This window comes from Neophocaena asiaeorientalis, unplaced genomic scaffold, assembly GCF_003031525.2.
Source record: "Neophocaena asiaeorientalis asiaeorientalis breed wild unplaced genomic scaffold, Neophocaena_asiaeorientalis_V1.1 scaffold85, whole genome shotgun sequence".
NCBI lineage: Eukaryota > Metazoa > Chordata > Mammalia > Artiodactyla > Phocoenidae > Neophocaena > Neophocaena asiaeorientalis.
In genome coordinates, this window is record NW_020174301.1 from 5,102,582 (window position 1) to 5,128,865 (window position 26,284).

Here is a 26,284-nt window from a genome sequence, read left to right on the forward strand (position 1 = left end):
TTTTTTTTTTTTTTTTTTTGGCCTGGTTGCACGGCATGTGGAATCTTAATTCCCTGACCAGGGATCAAACCCCGCGCCCACTGCAGTGGAAGTGCGGAGTCTTAACCACTGGACCACCGAGGAAGTCCCTCCTCCTTAATTTAAAAGGTAACGACTGTAACTAGTTTTTGCAGGTTACATTAAACAAAAACAAAAACTTCACCTGCTCTATTATCTACACCAGCATCTGACACTAATGAACCTATGCCCTGGTGGTCCTAATGGGCTCTGTGCCTAGACCCTGAGTGTTTGTTTTTTTTTTTTTTTTGGGGGGGGTGTCTACAAATATGTCTGAGACCTGGAAGGAGGATAAAGGTTTACTAGTTCCAAATAGGAAAAAAAAATTAGCACAATTACTAAATGCTTAATTGGTTACAACATACAGCCTATCCTTATGTCAGCTTCATTAATTGTTACATTAGGCAATGATGAATATTTCATTAAACTTATAGTAGGCAACAACAGAAGAATAAAATTCTCTTCAAAAGTTTTATAGCAAAAAGTTCATATTGATTGTGGGATGTGAATGTCTTTCATTATGTCTGATGGGATGGGGTGGAGTCCCGGAGAGCAGGGCCTACAGAGGGGCCCAACAGGCCCCATCCCCGCTGAAAGGATCCACGCCCCAAGCCCCAGTCTTACTTGCTGATGTACTCCCCGGTGAGGACTTTGCCGCAGGACTTGCATTTAAAGCAACCCAAGTGCCACTGCTTTTCCAGGGCCAGGAGCGCCTGCCCGTTCTTGATATCTCGCCCGCAGCCAGCACAATCTGGAAAAAAGCAGCCACCAGTGGTTACTCCACGTTTGTTTTGCTGAATCCAAGCATGCAGGCCTGCTCTGAACCCCAGTGTGCACCCATCACACACTCAATAAATATTTACTTAAGCACAATTTCATTCCGCGTTTGCTCCCTGCACGAAACCTTCCCCAGCGGACTCGCAGGCCCCATCCTCACACAGGATGGGAACGTCATAAACCTCCGTGGATCCAAGGGCATGGATGTCCTTCATCAATTTATTTCCTTGGGGGTGATGTAACTACCCTCTGAGCTCCAGCTGGCCCAGAGAATATTTAATTATAGTGTCTTGGCTGTGATTTTAAGAAAGCTCTCATCGGCCTTTATTAATTGAGGGCACATGTGAGTAGCTAAGCATACCATGCTGGATGCCTCTCTAACACTATGTATGGGACTCTTGGAAGGCTGCCCGTTCAGTCTCATTTTTGTAAACAGGACTCTACTTCCTTATCAGCCTAAACCAGACTTTCGAAGATTTGTGATCATCAATTCAATGGCTTTTAATTCCTTAGCCTTCAATTCTCCCTGACAGGCTCCTGTGAAGCAGATAGAGGAGAAAGTGTTTCTTCATGGTGGCGAGTGTGGACCCTGCAATGAGACGACCTGGTTCTGAACCCCAGCTCACGTCAGCTAGCCACGTGACCCAGGCTGGTTCTCGCCTTTTCTAAGTCTTGGTTTCCTCATATGAAAGCCAGGATGCTATTAGTGCCTGTCTCAAGTTCTCTGATGAGGAATCAATGAAATAAAGGCCTTAGAGCTCTATAAACATTTGCTATTATTACAATTGCCCTTATTCTGATTATTAAAAACATAGTCGTTAGGGAAATGGAATATTTAAGAGAACCCAGAAGAATGTACAGGCGTACCCCCATTTTATCGTGTTTCACTTTATGGTGCTTTAAATATAATGCGAATTGAAGGTTTGTGGCAACCTTACCTCAATCAAGTCTACTGGCGCCATCTTTTCAAAAACATTTGCTCACTGTGTGTCTCTGTGTCATTTTGGTAGTTCTCCCAATTCTCCAAACGTTTTCATTATTATTGTGTTTGTTATGGTGATCTGTGATCAGTGATCTTTGATATTCCTGCTAAGTCTCGCTGAAGGCTCAGAGGATGGTTAGCATTTTTCAGCAATAAGGTACTTTCTAATTCAGGTATGTACATTGCTTTTTTACACATCATGTTTTGCACACTTAACAGACTCCAGAATGATGTAAATATAACTTCCATATGCACTGGGGAACCAAAAAAACCTCATGTGACTCATTTTATTGCTGTATTTGCTCTATTGTGGTGGTCTAGAACTGATCCCACCGAATAGGCAGTATCTTCGAGGTCGCCCTGTAAATTGGTACAACCTTTCTGTAAAGCAATTTCTGTAAAATCAACGTACCTGCGAAAGTGAAAGAAAGCACTGTTGGCACGTTGCTCACGATGTCTCCAACTGATCATAAAAAAACACTCACGGAATAAAGAAAGGTGCAGACAAGGCCTCTTGGTACACAAAATGATTACACACACCCCTTTTCTGACCACACCTGTGACTGCTGCTCCTGTACTAAGAATGACATTTCTAGCCTAACTTGATTTCTCTCTCCTTCTAGAAAAGCTTCCCTAACAGTACCCAGCACAAGCCCAAATCCTATAAAAAGTTCCTCTAAATGTCATCCAGAGATAGCTCACAATTCTTCTTGTTTTCTCCCTTGCTGTGGTTTGTTAAGTACACTTGACTTTTTTTTATTGACTACAGGTGTGCTTCTGGTGACCTCTGGTCAGTGGGTATTTACATAACCTTTATATTCAGCAATTTCAGTCTAAGATTTTATTCTACAAATAAACTTGCAAACGAATGTGCATGTGAGTGTATGTCTATCCCCTGAAGAATATATATTCATCCTCTACCGCATTTTTGTAACAATAAAACTGAAAATAGCCGATGTGGACATTAATGAGAAACTGGTTACACTGATTTCAGTATGGTCAATAATGGAATACTACATACCATTGAAACGAAGGAGGTAGATTTGTGTGCTGACATGGAGAGATGTCCAAAATAGATGGAGTAAAAAAAAGGAAGCTGTAAAACACTATGCATAACAGAAGCTCTTTTTTTTTTTTTTTGCGGTACGCGGGCTTCTCACTGTTGTGGCCTCTCCCATTGTGGAGCGCAGGCTCCGGACGCGCAGGCCCAGCAGCCATGGCTCACGGGCCCAGCCACTCCGCGGCACGTGGGATCTTCCCGGACCGGGGCACGAACCCGTGTCCCCTGCATCGGCAGGCGGACTCTCAACCACTGCGCCACCAGGGAAGCCCCATAAGCTCATATTTTTTTATCAGGAGAATGTAAAAAATTGCTGAGCAAAATATTTATAAAGTTAAAAGTATATCTGCAATACAAGTTATGAATATTGCAGATTAGAATTTCTTTAAGTATAGCCCATTATAAGCTGAGTGTGTATTATACGGTCACAAAGCGTTACAGATTTTTTTAAGAGCTGGGGTTTATACGATTCCCAGCAATTCACCAAAAGTCTTTCAAAGGGGACCACTCATCTGGTAGTTTACTACAAAGATAAAAATGGAAGGCCATGATATTTGCTCATAAATACAATTTTTAAAGGTCAGGAGCACAGTATGGATTTAAGATGAATTGGCAGGTTTTAATCCAAGCGAACTGAATATTTTCTTCATTCTTCTGATTAGATTATGCCCACCAGGTGGCAATAAGGATTTAAAATAACACGGAAGATGCTGGTTGATAGAGTTTTTAAAGCAGAAAATAAACTTTAGAGATGGGTTTTCAATTCTACAACTGAAGACAGTCAGGCTCAAGAAGGTCAGTGGAGCTGTTTGGTATCTCCCCTGCATAGCACTGGGTTGAGGGAGATCAAAGGTGCGGGGACGGCGAGAGGGCTGGCTTTAGGGTTAGGAAGACTTGGGCACTAACTCGGAAAAGTTATTCTCTCTGACCCCTCATTTCTTCATCTGGGAAATGCTGACCCACTTCTCAGGTTGCTGCAAGGAAGAAGAGAAACTCTGCGTCGTGAAGTGCTTTGTATAACACTTAGAATGCTTGGTACCTGTTGGGCACTCCACATGGGGAGCGCCAAGGAAAGGGCACTCCCCTTTCCTTGGTAGGGGCTGATGGGACTAGAAACCAGGTTTCTTGATTCTGTCTTGCGGTTTTTATAAGCACATTCATGCCCAGATACCTCAGAGCTCTGATAGCAGCTGAGACAATTTGAGTGCAATAATGACTTCTCTGATCATTCTGCACTGAGGGCTTTGGTGAACCAGGCATTGTGTGAGCGTTTTATAGACATGGCATATACTCTTCAGTAGTTGTTTTTCACAATCTTTATTATCCCTCACAGTCATGGAGTCAAAGTGCCTTGCAGTCTGGAAGCCTCTGACCTCACAGGTGGTGTCCTGAACCTCTCAGATCCTCCATGCCCTGTACTGTTCCACGGACGGCACACATTCTACAACTGATCTTGATTATGTTTCATGAAGAAGCATTCACTGAGTGTGACCACCTAGAGCCAGCCAGCTGGTGAAACTGGGCTGGAAGTAGAGGTTGGGGATGAGGCTCCTTCATCCCAAACCTTAAGACATAAATCAAGCAAATCAGCAAAGATGGCCTCCTGGAAAGTAGGATACTGGCCCAGCTGATTCAAAGTATTCCAGTGTATTCCACAGAGGTTACCCATTCGTTTCTCTCTGGACAAAACTTTATACTCTCCTTAAGCCTGATGTCATGCTGGGGAAAGTAGAAAAGATGCTGAGATAAAAAGATTTGTGCTGATGGTTTGTGTCTCCTATGCTCATTCCAGCTAAGCTCTTTTATAAAGAACAAAATGTCCTCGTCTCTATCTTCATGTTTTTCAGCTGTTGAGAAAATTGTTTCCACATCACTGAAGCAGCTGCTGGTAAATATAGAAAGCTGGTGATTGGCACTGGAATTACTGCCAAAGTCAGAAATAGGTGAATATGGAGCAGCATTAAGGCAATCAAACCCTCTAGCAACTCGCTGGTCTTCTGTCAGGGATATACAACGACCAAATGTGAAAACAGAAGCAAACTGCAACAGCCTTAAACACTCTGCCCCCAAGCCTTTCATTCTTGGCACCAGGAGCCAAGAGAAAAGCAGGGATTTGGCTACTTATGTCCAAGTTAAACTAATATCCATGTACACACCTGGTTCCATATTTATATAATTTTGTTCAAAGTTAATAAATATCCTTGAGGATAGGGATCCTGTCTCCTTTAATCTCTCTCTTTTTTTTTCTTTTTTGGCATAGGGCCATGGACACCTGGGCTTCTAAAGTACTTAAGTTGAAGAAGGTGACAAATGGCTCTCTGGAAGGAAACCTGTGTTTTCATGATGCTAAGAAAGATGTCATCACTTGGGCTGCCTTTAAGGTCCTGTCAGCCTGGAGCCTGGATATCTATGTTCCTTTTTTTTTTTTTTTTTTTGGGGGACGCGGATCTAGCTGTTGTGGCCTCTACCGTTGCAGAGCACAGGCTCCGGACGCGCAGGCTCAGCGGCCATGGCTCACGGGCCCAGCCGCTCCGCGACATGTGGGATCTTCCCGGACTGGGGCACGAACCCTTGTCCCCTGCATCGGCAGGCAGACTCCCAACCACTGCGCCACCAGGGAAGCCCCCTATGTTCCTTTTAAGAACGATTTCTGCCTTCCTAGAATTTCCCATTTGGGAAGGGTAAGAGCCAAAAAGATGTCTTACTCTGTGAAGATGATTTTCTGGAACAGAAGGCTGCGGAACGGAGCTACAGAAGAGGGAACTTTGTGGTAACTGAATTCCCAATCACCCCTGCCTTCCCAGGCTTCTGTCATGCCTAGAACCATGAGTGGAGGTGGAAGCTGCCATTCACAGTAACCACCCATCTGCGACCAAAGCTTCTAGAATATGGAATGGGACATTTCCTAGTGTCCTGAAATTTTGGGCTATGTATCATCTTAAAGCTGAAAACGATGATGAAAAATTTTCCGTCTTCCAGAGCAGGTTGCTAGGAATATCCTTGCTGGATTTACCAAAAGATAGTAGAATCTACCTGATGACTCTCAACGCCTACTGCCTCCCTACCTCTGAAATCAGAAATTCACAAAGGCATAGAGGAGAGTGGGCAGGGAGCTGTCCACACAGCAGGAATGGGGTGTTCCCTCCCCTCTGCTGTGAGAAGGATTAGAGGACCCTGGGAGAGCGGGGGGACCAGCCCCCCACTCCCCACATATATGTTTACTGAGTGGGGATGCTCAGGCTCTGGTGCTCCTGTGGATCCATGAGAAGCTTGATGTTAAGAGTTCTTGGGACAAATTGACTGGACTGTCCTGGAGCTTGGTAGCGTTCATGAACAAAAAGTCTGGAGCCTGCTAAGTCTGGAAAATTTGGAAGGCAGGAAGCCGGCTGGAGCCCCTCCTCTTGATGGCAGGCTAAGGAGAAGACAGAAGTAGGAGAGGTGTGTATGGCCACCATTTGGCTCACCGGGGATGCACTTGTGTCCTGTGGCTGGTACCCACGCCCAAGCATCTTGAATGAACCCACCTGAGAAAGCTGCCTACCAGGCATTAGTAAGAGCTTATGAGGAGCAGACCTGAGGCTGGGGAGGATGGAGGGGGTTTGTTGAAACAGGTTAGCCAGAAATTGCACACTTTTGTCAAGGAACTCAAAATGCGTCCTATTAAAAATTCTCCCTAGGGCTTCCATGGTGGCACAGTGGTTGGGGGTCTGCCTGCTGATGCAGGGGACGTGGGTTTGTGCCCCGGTCCGGGAAGCTCCCATGTGCCGCGGAGCGGCTGGGCCCGTGAGCCATGGCCGCTGAGCCTGCGCGTCTGGAGCCTGTGCTCCTCAGTGGGAGAGGACACAACAGTGAGAGGCCCGCGTACCGCAAAAAAAAAAAAAAAAAAAAAGAGAGAATAAAAAAAGAAACTCTAGTTGTCATCAACCGAGATTAGCATGTAAGTTCATGGCTATACATGTGGATGAAAAATAGACACGAAATCATTTCAGATATAGGGTTTTTGTTTGTTTCTGTTTCAAGACACTTCACTCACTATAAACTGTTGAGTCTTTCACACTGAACTCATAACCAACAGCACTATAACTCATACCTGAAGGAAGCTTTTGTCGCACACATATTTTCTCCATAAGACACCTCACCGCCTTCTGGGAACGAACAGTAGCGAGCCAGGTGTTTTGTTGTTGTTAATTTAAATCTACTATGGATGCATGTTATATATACCTTTTGCATGTTGAATGTACACATTCTTAGAAAGGAACAATGTGTCTGAGACACCACTCCATGTCCAAAACTGCACATCACTAGTCATCAACTTTGAGTTTTCCTCATTCTAGCCTAGGAGATGTGGCAGAAGGAAAGAAAAAATTTTTAAAAAGCCTACAAGATCTGTCCCAGACACATCTATTTCAGCAGAAAGAAGACACACCAGGCAAACAAAGCGACAAATACTGAAAACAGACATAGGTTGTTATTAATAGAAAGTAGAATAAGATTTTGGAGACCCTATAAAATATTCAAGTGGTGTCCTTTTAATAGACTGTTAACTAAAGGCACTTTATCCCTGGCCAGGTGTCAATACAAGGAGCTTTAAGGAAAACAAACAAACAAAACCCCCCAATTTAAATTCCAGGGTTTGGCTAACTTGAATCCTGAATTTAATGACATCATATCTTGTCATTCAACGTCTCCCACAGGATGTGGATTTACCATGACCTCGTGTAATAAAATGGTGAATGCAGAATACCGGAGAACAGCTGTTCTACCCAAAAAGAGAGAAAGTGGAGACAAGAGAAGTGTGACCTGAACATGGGTCAGATTCTGTGAGGTCAACAAGCTGCCTTTGACACAAGCTTTCAACACATCTGATCAGTCTCTGGCACGTGGATTCCTCTGTGTGAATAACTGTGGGAGGCACGTAGTGGCTGCCCACCCTAGACAGGACAGATGTTTTCAGTTTGCTAAGATTCGCATCCCTCCCTAGGGTCTAAATGTCCACTGCCACCTGTTTTCACGCTTGGACTGAGCATATGCACCTATGTTACCAGCCTGGCCCTTTTTTGTAGGCCCTTGAATCTGTAACCCATCAATTTAAAAAAAATCCAGACATTCCCTATGCTATTTTTTTTGTTTGTTTTTTTTTGCGGTACGCAGGCCTCTCACTGCTATGGCCTCTCCTGTTGCGGAGCACAGGCTCTGGACGCGCAGGCTCAGCGGCCGTGGCTCACGGGCCCAGCCGCTCCGCGGCACATGGGATCTTCCCGGACTGGGGCACAAACCCGTGTCCCCTGCATCGGGAGGCAGACTCTCAACCACTGCGCCACCAGGGAAGCCCTATTTTTTTTTTTTTTAATAAGACTTGTGCTACAGTTTTAACATCATTAAGGTATAAGGGGTTTGGGGTTTGGGTATTTGAAAACCCTTCCTTGACTAAAAAGGCCACAGCATTTAGTAGTGATAAGAGCGTCCATCTAGCAAGTGTACACCGTTGAATGTCTGATCTTCAGCTGTGCTGCTCAGTGTTGTCAAGTTCCAACCAGACATCTGAGTTGACGACTACTGACTGGCCACAATCCGTGTCGAGTTACTGACATGAGTCTGCAATTTTCTTTTCTAGCATGTCACGGCAAATTCCATGGGTATGAGGTCACCAAAAGAAAAGACAGATCGAGGGCAAAATGCAAATGTGTTAGGCTAAGCACTTTTCAAGAATTAGTTTTTTAAGTACTTTTTAACTTCTTAAGTTCTACGCTGCCATTTGCCAGAAAGCAATACATGGGGTCACGAGACAAATATGAGCTGGGGCTGAGGGGAATTGGGACATTTACATTTATTTATATTCACATAGGTACAGTGTATTTGCCATCTTATGGCTCTCAATAATTTATATCTAAATTCACTAAAAATGATGCAGAATTATTTTAAAAGGCTATGGGCTGCCTGAATATGTAATCTTGAACCAGACTTTGCACAATCACCATGTCCTTGCCTAGGTTAGCTGCTCCCTTTGCTATCTTGACGGCCATGATGGAAACATCACAAGCCAGAGCAGCCTCTGACCTGCTATTTTAGGTGAAGGTTCTTGTTGTCTTGGGAAAACAATACTGCACAACAAACAAGTTTCCATGGGCCATGGCAGCAGCAGGTTATCAGCCTCATCAGGAAAGCTGTAGGCAGGACCAGGAACAGTCATCTTCTGAGCCCTCTATTGTCTAATATTTGGCAGTCAATCCCATCTTTCCTTCTTTTAAGGTGTATATCATATATACTTATAGCTTTGGTCATAATTTTTATAAATACAGACCATTTACACATCTGAAACTTCCAATTCTAACCCCTGAGCCAGTGCTCACAGAATTCCGATAGGAGTATTACAAATTCTCAAGGTCAAGAAGCCCCCTCCTTTAATTAGCATTGGGTGTGTTTTTTCTCATATTCATGACCAGGATCTGAACAGGAAATTTTATTAAAAGGAGCCAGATTGTTTGCCTTTCCTCTCCATTAATTGGTTATGAATCTATTAAGCAGGAGTTGAATGGAAGGAATTCTGACACATGCTATGACATGGATGAGCCTTGAAAACATTATGCTAAGTGGAAGAAGCCAGAAACAAAAGTCCACACTGGTATGACGCCATTTATGTGAAATGTCCAAAATAGGTGAATACCCAGAAACAGAAAGCAGATTGGTAGTTCCTAGGGGCTGGGAGAAGGGGTGAACTGGGAGTAACTGTTTAATGGGTACAGAGTCTTCTTTTGGGGTGATGAAAATGTTTTGGAAATAGAAGTGGTGGTTGGACAATGTTGTGAACAGTACTTAAACATTCACTTTAAAATGGTTAATTTTATGTTATGTGAATTTCAGTCAAAAAAATCTGTACCAAGAAGGTTTGCCCTTATACTGATTTCCTTAATTAAGTTGTAAACTTTAACCTGGTGAGGAGTTTCATGATAAATCTTTAACTGGCTATGGTCACCCAGCAAACCTGGCTCTTGCCAAAGAGGAAATCATACTTGAGTTTTACGTCATCACCCAGCAAACCTGGCTCTTGCCAAAGAGGAAATCATACTTGAGTTTTACGTCAGTTTCTCAGATCCAGTACTCATTAGCCAATATCAGCTCATTGACTCTATTCCAAAGATAGAAAGAAGAAAAGAAAGGGTAGAATGTCAGTTTCAGTACTTTCCTCATGTGACCGACCAGTCACTTAATACATACACAACTGAAGGTCACAGCAAGGGCAAACTGCAGTGAGACTTCAGTCTGGAATGGGCCTTTTATTTATTTACTTATTTTTTTTTTATAAATTTATTTTTATTTATATTATTTATTTTTGGCTGCACTGGGTCTTCATTGCTACGCATGGGCTTTCTCTAGTTGCAGCGAGCAGGGGCTACTCTTCGTTGCGCTACGTGGGCATCTCATTGTGGTGGCTTCTCTTGTTGCAGAGCATGGGCTCTAGGTGTGCTTCAGTAGTTGTGGCACACGGGCTCAGCAGCTGTGGCTCACAGGCTGTAGAGCGCAGGCTCAATAGTTGTGGCGTACGGGCTTAGCAGCTCCACAGCATGTGGGATCCTCCCGGACCAGGACTCGAGCCCATGTCCCCTGCATTGGCAGGTGGATTCTTAACCTCTGCACCACCAGGGAAGTCCCTTTTTAAAAATTTAACATTATTTTTATTTTTGATGTGCTTTGGTTTTAAATAGGTAATACATACACATAGTTAAACTTTTTTTTTTCATGTAGTAAAAATAATTCCTTTCCTTCCCTATCTCCCTGCTACTGCTCCCTTTCTTCTGGAGATAAGCTCTAAGAGTAATTTCTCAATATCCCTCTGAGGACAGTCTATAGGAATATACAACTATAGATATACACAGCAGTCCTTTGAACAGCTAAGTCTTTACTGCTGCTGAAAAATTAAACTGGGGAATAACCACGCTTCCAATCATTAAAATTCTAGTTTTACTGATAAGTTGTCAGAAGCTGTGGGTCTTATTACATAAAAGACGTATCTAGTGAAATGAAAACAGCAAATAACAAAATACCATTAACTTGCCAACCACTGAAACATTTTTTTGTACCCATTTTCCCTTTTTGCCCCTTAGTTGGACCCATTCCCTATAAGGCGGGAACTTTTCTTCCTTTCTTGCAACCGAGATAATCCAGTTTCTGGTTAAGTGAAAAGATATGTCACTCTGGGATCTTTATGTCTGACTCATAATTGTAACAGGTTTCAGTCTGAAACATCTAAATATTAATGTTCCTTTTTGCGACATACCTTGTCCTCCCGCAATGAATCTTTGGCTACTATGTCAATTCCAAACTCTCTCAACAGTCTAATCCGTACCCGGTAGAGCAATATTGGAACTGCCATGTCAGGTTAGACCCTGTCCTTCCAGGCCAGGGGCTGGCACCCTAAGTGCCCAGACAGGTGAGGCCTCTCTAACCTCACACTCAAAGTTGGGAAATACATTCCCTGACACTTCTACTGAAAAAAAAAACCCCCAAAATCAAAAAAACCTTGTGATGCTGTCATCAGCCAAATTCTCTAAAGCAATAGCTCCTTCCCCTTTTATTAAATAAGAGGAAAGACTTGTAAATAAGATGAGAACATGAACATTTAAACATGCCGATACACCTTGCCCTCATGCACCCAAGCTGTACTATGTAATTTTACAAAACCACAAAAGCCATTGTCACTATCGTCATTCAAGTAGCATTCAGAACTCAACATTCCAGACCTGGGAGCTGAGATTGATTACCTGAAAGGCTCTCCTGGGATGACATCAATTTACCCACTAAATGAACATTCATGTACTTGCTGTGTGCACAGTGCTATTCTTAGGGGGAAAAAATAAAAGAGCTTGTCATTAGGTAGCTCATAGTCTGGTTGGAGAGAAAAAGATGCAAAGAGCTAGGGGAGCTATGTGGTAATAACTGTCACAATAGAAATGCAAAGCACAGCTTTGGCCGGGACACCTGTGAGCTGGCCCTGTAGCCAGGGAGCCTAAGCAAATTCAAAGCTTTCAATCTTTTGTGTGACACTCAAAAGAACAAATGATGTTTGATGAGAAGACACATGACCAAAATGCTATGGGAAGAATTTATGCGAAGTTGTACCTGTGTCTATAGCACTTAGAGCAAAATCCAGAAGCATATCCACCAAGATGTTAACAGAGGTAATCTCATTGTGATGGGATTTCGGGTGATTTTCATCTCCTTCTTTGTACTTTTCTGTAAAATTTGTATTGTTTTACAATGAACACTTAAACCCATTTATAAAGAGAAGATTGTTATTAGCTCTGTTTAGAGATAAAGATGGCTTTGATTCAATTTCTGGAGTGTTTATTTAGGGCTTTATGTGCTAGACCTTGTATAAGAGAGAAAGACAGCAGGGTCCTTATCTTTAATGAGTTCATTAACTTGGTGGTGGAGGTGGGCACACATTTAAACAATTAAAATGCTACAGGTTATGTACCAATGTTGGTTTTTTAATTGTGACAAATGTATCACCGTCATACATGATGTTAACTGTGCAGTAAAGAATTTGGCTGGTGCCGGGAACACAGTAGGTGCCCAAAGAAATGCTCATTGAATGAATGAATGACATCCATATCTTTCTTTGACTTAGTCCTTTCATTCATCTTCCTCACCTTTTCTCACGGCCATTACCTGTACCCACAACCAATGGTCTCCCCAGCTCTGATCACTGATGTCAAATCACTGATTTTGCACACCACCATTGCCATTACCACCTTAATCTTTCTGGAACATTGTTTTCATCTGGTTGTCCTCCGGGTTAAGCCAAGCTCCACATTGCCAAACCCCTTAGAGCCTCCGGAGACCTGGCACCCTTGCTCTAACCTTCCAGCTTTTCTTCTCAGGACGTGGAAGAACAAAGCCTTTGCTCTGTTTGGGTTCCCCCTGTGCTGTTTTTACAAGTACCCTCCCCACATTTAGACTGTCCTCCCACGTAGTATTATCTTATTTAATTCCCATAACAACCCTTAGGAGTAGCTATTTTCCGATTTTCAGATGAGAGCATGAAGGTTCTGAGACATCCAATAGCTTGTCCATGACTTCATGGCTAGGAAGAAGCAGGACCAGGAGTGAAACCCAAGCCCTCTGAAAGGTAGAGCCCATATTTGAAACCAGCATGCTACGCTCTCTTCTTCTGTTCCTTTCTGATTCTAAATTATCTCTAAGCTCAAGTTCTAGTCTTGTAACTTCCTTAAAGAACGATGGTTAACATTTGGATGAGCTTATTAGGTATCATGAATCTTTTAAGTACTTTACTTATATGATCCCCAGAACAACCCAATGAGAAAGGAACTATTATTATTTGTTTTAATTTCATTTATTTATTTTTGGCTGCCTTGGGTCCCCATTGCTGTGTGTGGGCTCCTCATTGTGGTGGCTTCTCTTGTCGCAGAGCATGGGCTTCAGTAGTTGTGGCACGCGGGCTCAGTAGTTACGGCACATGGGCCCAGCTGCTCCGCGGCATGTGGGATACTCCCGGACCAGGGCTCGAACCCATGTCCCCCGCACTGGCAGGCGGATTCCCAACCATTGCACCACCAGGGAAGCCCAAGAAAGGAACTATCACTGTTTCCTATTTTATAGGCAAAGAAACACTGGCAGAGACTGAGTTCTCAAGGCCACACAGACTGTATGTGGTAGAACTGGGATAAAAAGCAGCCATCAACCTGTCCAGAACGCATACTCTTTAGCAGAAGCCTGCCAAGCCTCCTCTGCCATCCTATCCTACTGGAAGAAAGTGTCTCAAGAAGGTGGGGCTGATCTGTTTTGAAGACCTTGCCGCAAAACCCAACAGTCCATGAGTCAAAACCCAACAGTCCATGGGTTGTATGTGTGCACGTGTTCCTGCCTTCAATGGTTTTACATATTGGTGGAAAATATCAAACGAACAGAAAAGACAGCCACCATGAACGGTAGAGTGAAAAACGCACAGTCACAAAAAGCAAAGATTGTCCTACACAAAAATTCAGAAGTCAATGCGTGAACAGTAAGTTTTTGTTTTATAAGTAGTCAGTACTTTTATCTATTTACTTATTTAATCCTACGAGGTAGGTACCTATTGCCATCCCATTTTACGGAAGAGGACCTGGAGGATGGAGAGGTCAGGAGATGGCTAGAGCCAGAGCCTGCCCCAGGCAGTCAGATGCCAGCGTCAGACCGTCACCACTCCACCTATTGTAGGGGCCTCAGCAGACAATCCCACTCAACCTGCAAATGTTTTTTTGAGAGAGGACATAGATAAAAGAAAAATTATCTTGCAACTATTAAAAGCTATTGCACCAAATAGAAAAGTAAAATAATTGAAAAATTCTTCCTCCCCTTTGAAAACATGCACATGACTGTTTATCTGAAATGATTTAAATTCAGTCCAAGCAGAGCATGTGCCCCAATACCTTAGGAGTTCCAACTGCAGTTGGAACACTGGCAATGCTGTACAGAGGGGGTAAAGGAGAGGAAGATGGGTTTGGATGTATGTGTGTGTGGGGGTGTTCATCGCATCAATCTGCCAAACCCACACACAATCAGACACTAGTCAGACACCCTTTGAAACGGAAAGGGTGATCTCAGACAGCAGCCCACTTCTGTTCGGATGCCTGAAATAGACCAGAGCCATGCAGGAAGCAACATCCAAAGCCGATTCCCTACCCTCTAGGTTGTCACACACAGACTCCCCCTCACGTGGCTCCTTACACCACAAGAACCAGTCCCTCAATTACTGGCAGATACATGGAATGGAGTGAAGTTAGGCCTTAAAGGAGTGTCAATAAACCTCTGGGAGAGCATCATGCTTTCTGGACATACATTTTTATTTCTAAAGAATGAATCGGCTAGACATGGGCAATTGATTCTTTTTAATCAATTATAAAAGCAGTTTAATTAAGGTTCATTGTAACCCTGTGAGGCAATGTTTACTATTATCTCCATGCTATATAATGTTTGTTGCTTATTGAATTCAAATTGCATTAGACTGGGTGCAGCAACAGTTTTGACTAATTCAAGGGCAATAATCTTTAATTGAAGTAGTTTGTTTCTATGAGTAACTTCCTGATGGTTTCTATTCACCAAACCTCGCTACACCAGGGAGGCAACTGTGGCACATAGAAAGCACACAGCCCTTGCAGGCAGACACTCGAGTAAATCCGCAGACAAGTCAGGTCACTGCTCCAAGGCTCAGCACCCCGCATCTTTGGAAATCAGAGAGTGATACCTACATTATGAAATAAATATCCGGGACAGTAACATGGCATCTGGAGCCTGGGTTTGTATTCCGACTCTACCACTGTGTAACCTTGGGCAAATTGTTTAACATCTATGGCCCTTTGTTTCTTCATCTGTGAAAAGGGGATAGTTTTAGTACCAACCTATAGGGTGGTTTTGAGGATTAAATGAGTTAAAATTTGTACACCAGCTACACAGTTCCTGATCACAGTGAGTACTACGCAAATGTTTTAAGAAGAAAATAAAATAAAGGTGAGAAGAGTTACTGTAATGTGGAAGAAAGCACCAAGCAGAGTACCCAAGACATCACAGGCACTCCACTGGGACGTCTCCCTAAATTAGAGCAACACAGACATGGTGGCCCCTGAGTAGCTGAAATTGCACCTCTACTGAGAAAGCTCTAACAGAGCCTATTTTGTGTTAATTCTCATCACATCATTGACTTGCTTCCATTGGCCACTCTTCACTTCTTCTCTCCCTCTCACACTGTCTTCACCTCCTATTCAGTGATTATGGAAAACCAGCCACAGAATGTGAAATAAAATTTCAGTTCAGAAGAGCAAACTCATTTGTGAAAGAACATTTCAAAGGAAAGAGAGGACCTTGGCTCTCTGATCTATTTCACCAACACTGTGAACATTAGCAAAGAAAAGTTTCATCATTTGCTTTTCTTTAGGAAGCGTTGCCAAGTTACATTATTTTTAAAAAAATAAGAATCAAAGTAACATCAGTATAGTTTTAAAATATAGGGCATTTCTTAAAGAATTACAAAGAATAACCAGGTGTTTTCTAATTATGCTCCAACGAATTTCAGAAACTTGCTGAAAATTCACTTGCTCTTGTACTTGTGTGCCTGCCTCCTTTGGGTACTTTGCATGTGTGTATCCATATATAAGAGCTCTCTTTTTGACAGACACCCACACCCACGCGCCCCAGAAATGCTATTTGAGTACTTATCTAAACAGACAAGTACTTGTTGAAAATAAAAATGTTCTGACCAAAGCAGCTGCACAGAGAAAAGGGGTTTCATCCATTGGGAGCAAAGGAGAAAATATGATTTGGTCCAACAATTTGCACATACGCAATAACTGTTAAATCTAGCATTAGAAATGTAATGAATTTGAGTCTGATACATTTTTATACTTAGAATTTTAATTTCTTTTTTATGTGCATAACAACTATGTCATATAGAAAAAGAAAATATAGATAAAGCAAAACAACGTTTAATAGAAATTGGAATAACCATTTTGGTGGAGCTATGATTAGGAAATATGCTTCCAAATTACATGGAGGAAGAGGACTGGAAGCCTTTAAAAATATCCTCCTTCTGTTTCTTAAACCAAACAATGAGGAGTATGAGATGAAACAAAAAGACAGCCCCAAACTCGCAGTCAGAAGCCCTGCCTCTAACCCTACCTTATTATTGGATAGCTTGTGTGACCTTGAATATCCTCATGGGCTGCAATATTCTCACCTATCAAGAAAGATAGTTGGACTAAAGGACTCCACTGAATTTGAGGATGCAGCCAGTCCCATAATAGGCCTACAGACATGATCTTCTGTTATAGATTGTCATCCTATCCTGGGACTCATAATATCCTCTTTTTCTTAACTAGACTGAAGAATTCCTGCAAAGTTTTTTGGTAACATACTTTCAAAGCAAGCCCTCTCAAGCAAGGGGTACCTATTCTCAACCTAGGTCACCTTCCCAATGACCTGCAGGGGGCAGAGTAGGTAAGCACAATGAGGGACTTGAACCCCTATTAGGGGTCTAGGATAGCGTCCTGTTTTGTAGCCCTTATCCTACCCAGGCTGCTGCTCTTTATTAGTAGGGCATATAAATCCACATGCTAAGGATCTGATCATGTGTGTTGAATAAGATGCGCTAACACGTTTATTTTCTTCTTTTCTCCCAATGGTCAAAATCCAATTTCTATGTAAATACGTTTGGTCATAACATTCTTATTTTTAACAGCTATAACTCTTCTACTTTAACAGGAGGATTTGGAAGTGCTGTTATAAATTACAAGAAATTCCTCCGGAGCAGAAGGGGCTTATCTCATTCTTATGTGCTGAGACTGGCAGGGTTTAAAGGCATTTGTTCTCTGAGGATGGGCACAATACACAGAAACCGAGGCAAACCTCTATCTAGTCCATGTCCTAACGCCCCAGGAAACAGAGGGAAGGAGAGCTTCCTTGCTTGCTGTCCTGAGTTCAGAATCCCTCTCACTTCAGAGTGAACTGACCTACCCAATGTTATTTACTACAAGATATACTGCAATTCGCCACTATTTTTATTTGGAAGGAAGTTGGTTTTCTTTGGATTCATACAGGTCAGACAAGCCTTGTCATCAAGAATTACCAATCCCATGATGTATGGATAGGTTGTCCCATACTTTCTCCCGATCTCGCCTTGGGTGACACTTTTTAAGAGTGGTCTCCCTGATTGCCCCATACAAACACAGACCCATTGCCCTGTTTTTTCTTCCTACTTTAATTTTCTTCACGTATTAGATATTTTTGTACATGCATTCATTGTCTACCTGCTCCTACTAAAAAATAAGTTTCCTGAGGATTCTGAGTATGTTCTGTCCACGCCTGTATCTCTAGTGTGAATGACACACACATTGTACGTGCTCAGCAAATTATCTGTTCAGTGAATAAATGTCAGAAACCCTCCAGGTGAATAAAGAATACTTAAGGGTGATAAAGAATTATTTAAGAGTAAATAATAACCACCACATTTGCCCAAGGCACAGTGGGGAGAGCTTTTCTAATACACAGAGACATCAATCACATCACCACCAAGCGCTCTCACAGCTTAACCTCCATGACCAGAGAGGGGCGTTTCTGATGTAATAGTTTATAATTCTTTTTCCTTCATTTACAATCAAAATACACAGTGTGATGTCAAATTCTACTTCTGTCCTTTTGAAATAAGGGAGATGCTTCTCACTGCATGGGTTTTAGTGAAGGCTTCTCCACGCATCACGTTTTACAATTGAAAACGCCTTAGATATAGGCCTCCTCTTGGCTCCGGCTAACAGAGTTTCTCAAAAAGGAAGGTACCTGCCTAAGCTACCTTTGAGGAATGAAGGAATTCATGTCAACAGGTGGCTGGGGCACTTACTGCCAGAGCAGGAGGCTTCTTTAGGGCTGGAAGACATCGGCTGTGCACACAGTTGGCAAAGGCAGTCTCTCCCATTGAACGTGACTCGGTCACCGGGTGGAAACGGGCGCCTGGAGACAGAAAGACATTTGCCCTCAAGGTCACTGCAGCAATTTCATTCCTCTTCCTCACCCCTGCTTGGCTGGCCTCTGGTGCCAATTCACTGCTTCGAAGAGGAGCCAAACCATTTGAAATGCAGCCTGAAGCCAGCCAGCCAGCTGGATCCAGTCCAGACAAACACACAAACGTGCCTCATTTTGAGAGGAAAGGAGAATGCGCAGCTTCTGCAGGCAACCAGATAGTAAAATGATACCGTCTACCTCCACTCATTAGCGGAGGGATGTTCCAACAAGTCACCTAGCAGGGCACACAGTACGATTTTCCTTTTCCAAATGGAAACACCTCCAGGAAGAAATATTTTAAATGCCATGGATTCCTATTCAAGCTTAAGGCCCTTCCCCAAGAGAACTGGTTACAGGTCAAGCATTAACTCTTTAAGTTCCCTGGACCAGTGTGATAATTATGCTGAATTAGACTTGGTCCTGGACGTCTGAATGGGCGAACTAAATATCTCACAGTGCTAGGGGCCCAGTCCCTTATAAACTTGGAGAAATACGAAGATGCGATAAATATCTGTTTAAAAATTAGTATTAGCTTCTTTTCAGAAAGATATTTTCCTTTCACATTAGATATTCATCAATAACAGCACACGTTGCAAAAATATTGCCTTCTTCAGGTATGTTATCAGTGTCTTCTGCTCCCACTTCAGCAGGCAGATAGCTTTAAAAAAAGTCATTAATTAATAGCCATATGACAGTTTCCACGCCTACTTTCTTGCAACTGACCAATTTGCCAATGATCTTCATCATGAGTTTTCAAATGTGTGATTCTGTCGATCAGGAAATTTGAAACTCATAAGCCAAACATCCCCACACATCTGAGTCAGAAGCAATTTCTTAAGAACAAATTCAAGCTTCTGGACATGTTTTACGTTCACAGCTGCCTTAAGTTGCCCTTTGGCCGCCTAACAGTTGGTGATTAACCATAATGCACACACAGATAGTAAATTTGGACTTAACTCCACAAATGTGCTTGTTGCCAGTCATCAAGGAAGAGTTTTAAACTCTCACACCGCCAAATTTTAGAAGTGCTGAGTTGAGGTGGTCTCTCCTCTCCTCTTCTCTCCTGGTGCCACGTTACTTTCCATTGCTCAGATAAGGCCCAGAGAGGTTAAGCAACTTGCGTGGAATGACCAGCTAGGGAGACCAAGCCACAGGCAGGTGCAGGTGGTATCCACCAACTCAGAACTCGCCCTGTCTTTAATAATCAAAGTCACACTCCGGTGGATACCAACAGGCCTATCGCTTCACACTTATTAAGTAAAACCAAGCGAGCCTCCAATCTGCTCTGTAAGGAGGCCCTCAGGGGATGAAGAGTCCACAGACACAATAAGCTCAGGTTCTTTGCCTCTGATCAGGGCCAGGACCAGGGTGAGGGCAGCGAGGCACCCGAGGCAAAGCATCTAAGGAGGCCCCCCGCTGTCAGGAGTGCCGCATGACCCGGGAGTAAGCACCCCTTTAAACTGTGCACCCAGGAGCCTCCCTGGCTTCACCCTAGTCCAGGCCCTGCATCTGATCTAAGCTTCTATTTTTAAACTTGAACCCCACACAGATCTACCATGGGACAAACCAGAGTCCAGTTCTCAACAATGCGACCAGGTCTTCTGAATTTTGAATTTTGTTATTTCATAAATGACCCCCCTTCATTTCCCTACGTCCTCTGCCCATATGGGTTCACTTCCTCCTATTTGCCTGAATGTTTGTAATAGAAGGAGAACTGGATTTAGAGTCAGAACACCTGAGTACAAATCTTGGCCTTGCGATGTGAGGGACTGGGAAAACCCCTTACACTCCGAGTCTCAAAGTCACTCATAAGTAGGGATACAAATTCCTGATTGACTTCACAGAATTGCTCAGAGGGTCAAATTAATTTCTACATGAATGCAATTTGTAAACTGTAAAGGTGGCCTCCTCAGAGGAAATTGGCATCATACAGCAGCAGCAACAGTGGGCACCTCTCTGCTGGCTCAAACATGCAGGGACAGGACTACAGCTGATAAATGTTTGTCCGTTACCAACTTGAAGCAATGATCTCTCAGGGCCAAGATCAGGAAGCCTCTTGGAGTTTACCAGGGCCAGCGCCCTCCAACCTGACTGAGTCTCCTCCTCCTTGGTGGCCCTTCAGAAACCACTAAATCATCATGAGTTAGGAGGGAGAAAGGCTAGAAATGGATATTTTAAAGAGACCCTCCCTAGGGGATTCCAGTGACCATCCAGGTTTGGGGAATCACTTGTATGCAGTTCACAGCCTCTCACCTTACAGATGAGACAATTGCTGTGGAAAAGTTAGCTCACATAGGTCTCAAATCAGCCCAGGAAGCAGGACCAGGACTCAGGTCTCCCGAATGCCAGTCCAGGCTCTTAACCAGGCTGTGAGCTACAGCCTGAAAAAGGAGAGGTCAAGAGGAAGCTTTGCTTTTGATTAAATACAGAAAAAATTTCAGCTCATTAACCCAGAATTTTTAAATTATGATTTAAAAATATATATAATTTAAAAATGGGCTAATAGTTATATAAAGTTATTAAAATAATTTGATTATGAATATTTCATCTAAATCTTATTACAATTTATCCATGTGTATTAGCTTGTTAATTAATTATACAAAATCATATTTACCCTTCTAGAGTTTACATTTCTCTGGCCTAGAAACATGAAATGCTGAAATACAAAACAAACTGAACTGAACTGAACTGTAGTTTTTACAAAGGCATAGCAAAATGGAGCACACAGAATCAACACCATTCCAAAAGGCATGGGATTGCCTGATTAGCATGGGTCAATTAAGTAGCTGATCCTTTATTGGTGAGTCTCCTCATTATAGGAATCGAACCCATTGTAAATTCTGTAATGTGTTGCACTCAAAACACAACAACAATGAACCACATTTTCCACTCACACTTCACACAGTTTCCTTCTTCTCTCTGACCATTCTAATCAAGCTGCTTTGTGCAGTAAAGATCTAACCTTGGTGGATGATAGAGAGGAGGGGTTGGCAACTTTTCCCCTGAAAGATCAAATTGTAAATATATTTTTAGACTGTGCAGATCATAAGGTTTCTGTCACAACTGCTCAACTCTGCCACTGTCACTTGGAACCAGCCATAGACAATACATAAACAAACGGGCATGGCTGTGTTCCAATAAAACTTTATTTACAAAACAGGTATTGGGGCTAATTTGGCCCATGGGGCAGTTTGCTCTCCCTGGTTATAGAGCAAATGCAACTATTTTACACACCCACTCCCACACACTGATACTTCCAAATAAGCTTCATCTTTCCAAGTATTTATGCCATTTCCTCCCATGTTTCCATTGCTCAAAATGTCTCAAGATCTAGAGCTGCTTTCAGATTTGGTTTCAAGGCACTTAAAATCAGTCACATTATTTAGTGGAGGATATCACATATAAAGTTTCCTAAATAACTTACTTTTTGACTAAGCCTGATAACACACTAGGAAAATAAAAACATCTAAAGGTGCATCAGACAAAAATATTTTAAGACAAATGTATGATATCACGTATATGTGGAATCTAAAAAAAATGATACAAATGAATTTATTTACAAAACAGAAATAGACCCACAGACATAGAAAACAAATTTATGGTTACCGAGGGGGAGGGATAAATTAGGACTTAACAGATACAAACTACTATATGTAAAATAGATAAACAACAAGGTCCTACTGTATAGCACAGGGAACTATATTCAATATCGTGTAATAATCTATAATGGAAAAGAACATGAAAAAGATATACGTGTATATTTGTATAACTGAATCACCTTGCTGTACACCTGGAACTAACACAACACTGTAAATCAAACTGTACTTCAATAAAAAAATTTTTTTTAAAGAAAAGATATTTTAAGACTAAGTACAACTCAAGGGACTTCCCTGGTGGTCCAGTGGTTAAGACTCAACACTCCCAATGCAGGGGGCCCGGGTTCAATCCCTGGTCGGGGAACTAGATCACACATGCGGCAACTAAAAGATCCTATATGCCACAGCTAAGACCAGGCACAGCCAAAATAAATAAACACTAAAAAAAAAGAGACTAAGTACAACCCAAGACCAAAGCGCACATTCCAAGCTTTGACAGCAGAACCCAGCGCTTCTCTGTTGGGGAAAGCCACACTTACCTGCAGATCGTACAAGCAAAGCAGTTGGGATGGTAGGTCTTGCCCAGGGCGGTCACCACCTCTCCTTCCACAAACTCCCCGCAGCCATGGCAGCGCGTGCCATACATCCTCTGGTAGTCCAGGGTGCAGAGATACTCTCCGTTCTTTATGAAGAAGCCCCCTTGGGCCAGGTCACAGCCACACACTGTGGACAGACAAGTTCACATCTGGTCATCATCTGCCAAGCCGCTGGGCAGCAGTGCCATCTACTGCATGCTGCTAACTTACTCTATGATCTCAGCAGTATGGGGTTTGGGAGGGGGGGACTGGTACAAAGAGCTATTTATTGTTGGGCTCTGATTCTCTCTTGCCTCCCTCCCCTTTTGCTTCCCTCCCCTTTGGGAACTATGCAATGTCTCCTGCAAGTAAAATCCATTGGCTAGGGCTCCACAGCTTCTGTGATACGTCTAAGATTCAGAGATAATCAGTCTTTGATGGAAAAATACCTTTGGTTCACGCGGTCTCAAATATGAACAAAACTGTCTCTTGCAGTGCTATTCAGGAAAGCACGGCTTGCCCACACAACTGCTTGGTTTGGACCAAAACTGTTACTGAGCTGAGTAATAAATTCCCACTACACCAAAAGCTGAAATGTCCAGTGTCTATTTTTTCACACTCTGGAAATACTTTCTCATAGTTCTAAACAATTCAGACGTTTAATTTTCTCTTTGTGCAGTAAATAGGATAAGTCCATTATTTATATATTACAGAGAGAGATAAAAATGAACAAGCAGAAGAGGAAAGAAAAGGGAACATGTCCAAGATAAAACTGTCATTCAGGACCTCAGCACACGCAAAAGAGGCTGCTTTGCTGTGTCTGGATTTTGGCGTCTCTTTCAAAACTGTGCAGCTGTGAATTACGGAGATGGTGCAAAAAAAAGCAGGTCCTGGGATTCCAGGTGTGCATGTTCAGGCAAGACCAGAGCAGGACTCAGCAACTGGTCCAAAAATAAAGCAAAGGCAGCCTCTGCGAGTAAAGATTTTCCACTGCCAAGTGACTGGGAAGCAACACCAAAGCTGGAAATCTCCATTCTTAACCTCTCTCTCCCCAAGTTTGGATGACACTTCAGGGCCTTGGGCAAAGAATCCAGGATTTGTCCTGATTATTCCTGCAAGCAGTTGGTATGGGCACTCAGCTGGGGTAGGGACGAGGTGAGTTCAGTCACTAAATTGCTCTCCTAAGGACCTACTGGAACACATGATAAGTTCCCATGACACATGAACACAGGATGAACTAGCGTTGAGCACAGTAAGATTCTGACGGAATCTTACCGCCCCACCCTCAGGTAGCAGTCTCTACTAACGGCAAACTACTAAAGACACTCAAGGTGACGCAGAACCTACAACAAGCTTTCCACTGTGGGTTCATCTGTCTTTGTTTAGATCAACACTCCATAGCTATGACCTCCTTCTTTGCAATTTATAATCAAGTAACCCAAGATGATGGCCTGAGTCCGTCATGCCTGAAAATGACCACCATATAACCCTACTGTGATCACATTACCTGGAAACCAGCTTGTTCATCACCTGCCGCCTCCCTAACCTGCCAGTCCCCCACTGCTCCCACACCTGCCTTTTCCTTACCAAATGGTCCTGTGGGTCGAGAGAACTCAAGTATGGACTAAGCCCACTCTACCTGCAAATTCCTTCAACAACAGTAACCACAATCCTGAGGGCCACAGGACACCTTAGAGATCTTTCTTCAATATTTTCCTACGTATTCTTTTTTATTTTCCCACAAGATGACAAAGCACTTCATGGGTAAGAGTCCTCAGCTTCACTTCTTTTGATTTGTCTTTAGGGACCTCCAACCATGGTATCTGATATAACACTGGGAACCAAGTTTTGAATTATTATAAATTGAATCCAGCCTCAAATTTGGCAAATTCCCACTGGTTTCACTCCTCAGTGGCATCAAGCAGTTCCAATGACTCAGTTGCTCTTCCAAACTTGGGTATTTCTCAAAACCATGAAAGGTAACAAAATAAGGCATTTGGACTGCTAGTAATTCCCTTCAGTCTCTCTTCCAATCACCTAAGGTAGACAGAATGTAAAAATTCACAGATCCTTTATAAAAAGATCTGGTGGCAATAGGGCAATTATGGTAATACAGATTGTTGAGACAGCTTCAAAGCTAATTCTAAATATTTTAGAAATCCCTGTGTTCACTGCTTCCTTAGGGAACCTCTGCAGCCTCTCTAGTTCACATGGTTTTGTGAAGTTGACACATCCTGTCCTTTAATAATGAAGTCTTAGTTTATATGAACCTAATATAGCCTTAAAAAATGACTTTGTAATTACTGTTGAGAGATGCCAAACTAAAATCAAACTGTGCCCCTTTGAAATTTGATTATTTGATTTGGCTTAGTCCTTTTTTTTTTTTTTCGGTACTCAGGCCTCTCACTGTTGCGGCCTCTCCCGTTGTGGAGCACAGGCTCCAGACGTGCAGGCTCAGTGCCCATGGCTCAAGGGCCCAGCCACTCCACAGCATGTAGGATCCTCCCAGACCGGGGCACGAACCCGTGTCCCCTGCATCGGCAGGCGGACTCTCAACCACTGCACCACCAGGGAAGCCCTGGCTTAGTCCTTAAATTCAAAGCAGTGGCCCAAATTGGCTTACCAAACTGTACCACTGTTTGCGGTGGTTTATACACAAGGAAACCAGTGTTTGAAAACGGACTCACAGAGGCAGGGGTCATGAAAGGCACACACAGCAAGCAGTGAGAGGGAACGTCTGTACTGCTCAGACCTAACAGTACGTAACGTTATTACATTTCCCAAGACTGGACTAGTTGGGATGTAATCTCAGACTCTTCCCTCTCCAGGCTTTACTTGCCTGTTCCTCCTCTGACCAAAACTTCTCAGTCTCCTTGGCCAGACCCCTAAATGCAAGTAACTCCCATGGATGTCACCTCCTTCCTCTAGAATACAAGGCCTCCCTGGGAACAGGTCTCATCCACTCTCAGAGCTTCAACTATAACTTTATGTGAAGGATTCTCAAATCTATGTCTTTATCTGTGGGATAAAGCTGGGCAGCTGGCACACCTAACTCGAACACAGCATTGTCAAAACAAACTCTACCCTCTCAGCTTCTCTGCCATCTCTTCTGAAACATTCTGCTATTCCCACTTTTAATAAAATGGCAGTGCTATGCATTCTCCCACTCTTACACCAAAATTTTCAACTGTCCACTAAATCCAATCCATTTTCCCAAGAAAACATTTCTTTGATCCATTTCCCTCCTCTGCCTTCTTGTCATCTTTACTCAGGTCCTGGCCTTCAGCATCATTTTCTTGTATTAAAACAGCCTTATTGTAACAGTTTGTGTACTGGCAAAAAAAAAACACCCCAAACCTGGGAACAACTCAAATTTCTATCAGCAGAGCAATAGTTGGATAAATTACGATATATCCAGTCTATGGAGTTTGTATTAAAAAGAATGGGTTAGGGCTTCCCTGGTGGCGCAGTGGTTGAGAGTCCGCCTGCCGATGCAGGGGACACAGGTTCATGCCCCGGTCCGGGAAGATCCCACATGCCGCGGAACGGCTGGGTCCGTGAGCCATGGCTGTGGAGCCTGCGCGTCCGGAGCCTGTGCTCCGCAGAGGGAGAGGCCACAACACCGAGAGGCCCACGTACCGCCAAAAAAAAAAAAAAAAAAAAAAAAAAAAGGGGTTAAAAAAATGTTTCA

At 43.0% G+C, this 26,284-nt stretch overlaps 1 protein-coding gene across 3 annotated transcripts in view; it reads right to left on the minus strand.

Moving 5' to 3' along the window:
- The window catches only part of ABLIM1 (actin binding LIM protein 1), a 311,835-nt gene that overhangs the window by 98,203 nt on the left and 187,348 nt on the right, over positions 1–26,284 (minus strand). For all 3 annotated transcript variants that reach the window (XM_024755953.1, XM_024755952.1, XM_024755955.1), the window contains exons 3-5: positions 22,558–22,741; positions 18,262–18,371; positions 682–808 (exon numbers count right to left, since the gene is read on the minus strand). In XM_024755953.1, coding sequence (XP_024611721.1) covers positions 682–808; positions 18,262–18,371; positions 22,558–22,741 — 421 coding nt within the window. The remainder of the gene's footprint in view (positions 1–681; positions 809–18,261; positions 18,372–22,557; positions 22,742–26,284) is intronic.